The following is a 3,775-nucleotide window of genomic DNA, read 5'->3' as shown; positions in this document are numbered from 1 at the left end:
AGACAAATAAAATAAATAAAGAGCATTTGTAAAACTTTCCATATACAAAATAACTTCTGCTGGAGGGTGAGTTTCAATTTTTTTTTTTAATTGACAGCCTGAACAAAGATAAACCTTTCACCAGAAATCATTTGAAAATGCTGTTCTCACAAGCAATAACAGGGCACTAATCAAGCCAGTGCCTGAGCAGCCCTTCCATGGAGAAATTCTTCCTGCTGTACAGCCTGAACCTGCTCTGGTACAGCTTGAGGCTATGACTTCTCCTGGTGCTTGTTACCTGGGAGAAGAGGCTGATCCCCACCTGGAAACAACCTCCTTTCAGGTAGAAAACTCAGAGATTATTTGAACTATGTTCTAGAATACTTGTTAGGAACAAGTCGCCCAGATGCTTCTCCGAGTGTGATATCCCTGGCCAGCTGAGTTGCTACAGCAGGAAAACTTGTCCAGGACAGAAAGTCTGTGCTTTTGAGAAATCCCAGCTATGAACTCAGCAGTCCTGGCTTGGGTTCTCACGAGGGAGGTTCTCACTGAGCTCCAAAAAGCTGAATTCCAAAGAATAAGACAATGAAAATGAACAGACAGCCGGGGTGAGCTGGCATGTCACACCCAGGAGATGCACGGCTAAGCTGCAGTACCTTTTAGGGTGTCAGACTGATTTGCCCTCCTCGCTGCACTACCCAAGAACCCAAGGCAAGAAGCTCAGCTTTACAATGAAGAATGTTACACCTTAACCCTCCCTCCATCAGTTCCCGTAAGGACAGAGAGAACAATTAACAGTTCGTGCTGCTTCCAAAATCTCGTATAAAAATAGATCACTGTGTCCTTCTGGCAGTCTGGAAAACCTGCAAATCCCTCCTCCTTCATCTCTCCATTTCCACAGGAACACTCAGGTCCCATCGCCAAGACTCACGTGTTGGTCACGTTCCCAGAGCAATGAAGCTGGTCCTCTCTCCCCTTGGAATCCATTCCATTGCCATCCTCATGGTTTGGATTGGGTCACAGTTTCTTTTCTGTCCCGAGGCAACGCACGGGCAGTGCCACCCAAGCGTGGGTGTGAGGAGAGCCCTGCCCAGCCCCTGCCCCAAACCCGAGCGTTGCCCTCCCGGGGTTATCTGCACGCACACGACTCCACCGTCATGTTGGGGTACACCTTGAGCACCACGTTCCTGTTCTCATCCAAGAACAGGATGCTGAGAGAGGACATTCTGTCAGGGACGCAGCAGGGCTCGGGGACGCCGGGCACGACTCCGACGGCTCGCACGATGCTCTGGATGGTGGCGTGGTTGGACGGCTTCAGGGCCTGCGGGAGACACACAGGGCACAGCAGGTTACTGCACCCACAGTCAGGACTCAAAGAAAGCAAATCATTACCTCCAAACACTGCCAAAGAAGGCAATTCCCACAAGGTGAGCCACCACAGGAACCTGTGATGAGAGCAGATGGCAACAACAGGAACCAGGCCTGGTAAGGCAGACCCAGGTAATGGACCCCAACAAAGATTCCCACCGTGGAAATCTGGGAGAAAGGAAAGTGTTAATCCCAGGTCTAAATCAAGGGGAAGGTTTGAAATCAGCACACGGGACAGAACTCCACTGTGCAAGCTGTGGGGAAGGAAACAACTGGCCGTGCCAAGCTGTGGGAACATCTGAGACAGCCCGTGGATATCCAGGGCTGGGACTGTACAGAAGTGGTGCCCTGGAAACACGACTGGGGCACCCTCAGCACCGAGGAGACCGGCGGAAGGACCGGCAGGACGCCGTCAGAATCCATGTGGTGGTGATACCTTCATCTTTTTACTTCATCTGTCTCATTCTCTCTCTCCCTACCTCATATTTACTGTTAAATAAAATCTGTACTAATGACCTTGGCATATGGTCTCATTGGCACCCTTAATTCAGGCAGAGGCAGCTTTTAATAACTGGATCCTAACAGCCCTACATGACATTGTCCCTGTGGCACGTTCACAACACCAGAATATACTAAGATGCTCATAAAAATAAAGACAAACACATAGAAATGCAAAATACAAAGTTCTACCTCTGACCCACCAAATCCTTCCAGATCCAAGTACCTGTACAAAAATAGGTGGGCATGAAAAATGCAGAAAATGCAGCTTTCAGCCAAAGGCTCTTGGTTTGTTTTTTTAGAGCTGTTCTTACACATAAACCTGGAATTCAAACCAGTTCCCTGTGCTGCTCCATCACACACCACTGTGAAACGGATGGAACAAGGTCATTGGGGCCAAATGTGCAACCTGCAGTTCTGCTGTGACACAAGATGACTTCTTTCTGGGAAGACAATCAGCCTTAGGGGTAGATCTGCACCAACCTGAGAAGCAAGTCTCAGTGACCTTGCAAGCAAAAAGCACAGGAATACCTGCGAGATTCCAGCTCCTCATGTCGTTTGCATAACATGTTAGTACATTTAGTAGGAAGCCTCCATTTGGCAGCTGATCTCAAGGAAGGTATTTCTGTTGGTTTGTCCTTGAATTCAGTGGTAGCCAGGGATTTAAAAATGTGTCTTAGATTATCATACAGTTCCAGTTTTTGGGGTCCATCCCCTTCGGCATGGTTCCTCCTCCCTGGGTTCCTCAAGGCCCTGAAATGCCATCTATATTTTGGAACTAACTGCTCAGGCTTCCCTGGGGCAGGAATAAAGGCTCTGGAATGGGATGCTGCAGTGAGTCCAAGCGCTGCCTTTACTGCAGTGTCCTGCAGGAGTTCCTCACCCCCCCTCATTTTAGGCCAGCCTCCAAACCCACAGCCCACTCTCACCTTTGGAGAGCCTCAGGGGGGTCCCTGCTGCTGAGAAGGGCACGGTACATTTGGAGCCTAGTTCATCCACCTGGGTCACAGGGCCGGGAGCACATCAGCCCTTCCTGGTACTCACATGCCAACTCATGCAAACCAGAGGGCACTCTGAAAGCCAGCGGGCCAGGATCCCTTGCTCTCGGGTCCCCTCGCTCTGTCACAGGAGTAACTCGCCTGACTCTTCTGCAACCCAGGGCTCCCTGCCCCTGTGCCAGCCCTGCCTCACGAGGCACCTGCTCTTCCTGCAGGGTGCCGTGCCCACCAACTGTGGCGTGGGCCTGGCACGTGGGCCTGGCAGCACAGGCTCCTTTGGGGCACAACTGCTGGCTAATCAGCAATTTTCTGGATCTGGCTTGCTTTATGTTTATTAAACCGTTAATAACAAGTTCACACATCGTAAGCACTATTCAGGAAATGTTTTATGGTAATTTGGGTTCTGGACAAAAAACTAACACCAGGTCGTATTTTTTTAATTCCCTTTGCAAGCCTGTCTGTTTGCTGGGTGTCCTAAGCACTGCCCCGTGCAGCAGGAGACAGAGACACCACTCAGGTCCTAGAGCCAAACACACAATGGGACTGGCTGCCTGTACTGCCTCAGGAAAGGAAACGCCCAGTTTCCAGTGCAAAGGACTCCCTAAAGCTCGTACCTTTGGGATGGGAAACTGGCATTCCCCCGAGCAGTAATAGGCATCGAAGGACTTGGGGGAAATGATCCACTCGCTCCAGCCGATGTCTGCAAAGTCCACCCTGAGGTAGCGCCGGGCGCAGGACCTGGGCTCGTTCCACTGCTTCCTCCTCGCCTTCTGCAGCGTCCACTCATCGAACTGCAGAGTCTGCCTCTGCTGGCCATCAGGCTTCCTTGGCTTTTTCTTACTCCTGGCCCTCTCTGCTAACTGGGGCTGGAAGGTTTTGTAGGGTTTCCTGCCTCCCCATCTCTCCTTCTGGCCATAGGGGTACTCAGCCCC

General features: G+C 50.9%; 1 protein-coding gene across 1 annotated transcript in view; it reads right to left on the bottom strand.

Moving 5' to 3' along the window:
- Nucleotides 1–67: 67 nt before the first annotated feature.
- The window catches only part of LOC108642903 (bone morphogenetic protein 3-like), a gene marked incomplete at its 5' end in the record, with an annotated part of 14,965 nt that continues 11,257 nt past the window's right edge, over nt 68–3,775 (bottom strand). The window contains 2 exon segments of the mRNA XM_029958957.1: nt 68–1,300; nt 3,458–3,771. Coding sequence (XP_029814817.1) covers nt 1,109–1,300; nt 3,458–3,771 — 506 coding nt within the window.

This window comes from Manacus vitellinus, unplaced genomic scaffold, assembly GCF_001715985.3.
Source record: "Manacus vitellinus isolate BGI_N305 unplaced genomic scaffold, ASM171598v3 scaffold_185_pilon, whole genome shotgun sequence".
Classification (NCBI taxonomy): domain Eukaryota; kingdom Metazoa; phylum Chordata; class Aves; order Passeriformes; family Pipridae; genus Manacus; species Manacus vitellinus.
Note: the sequence above shows the minus strand (reverse complement) of the source record. Positions and strands in the feature narration are given on the sequence as shown.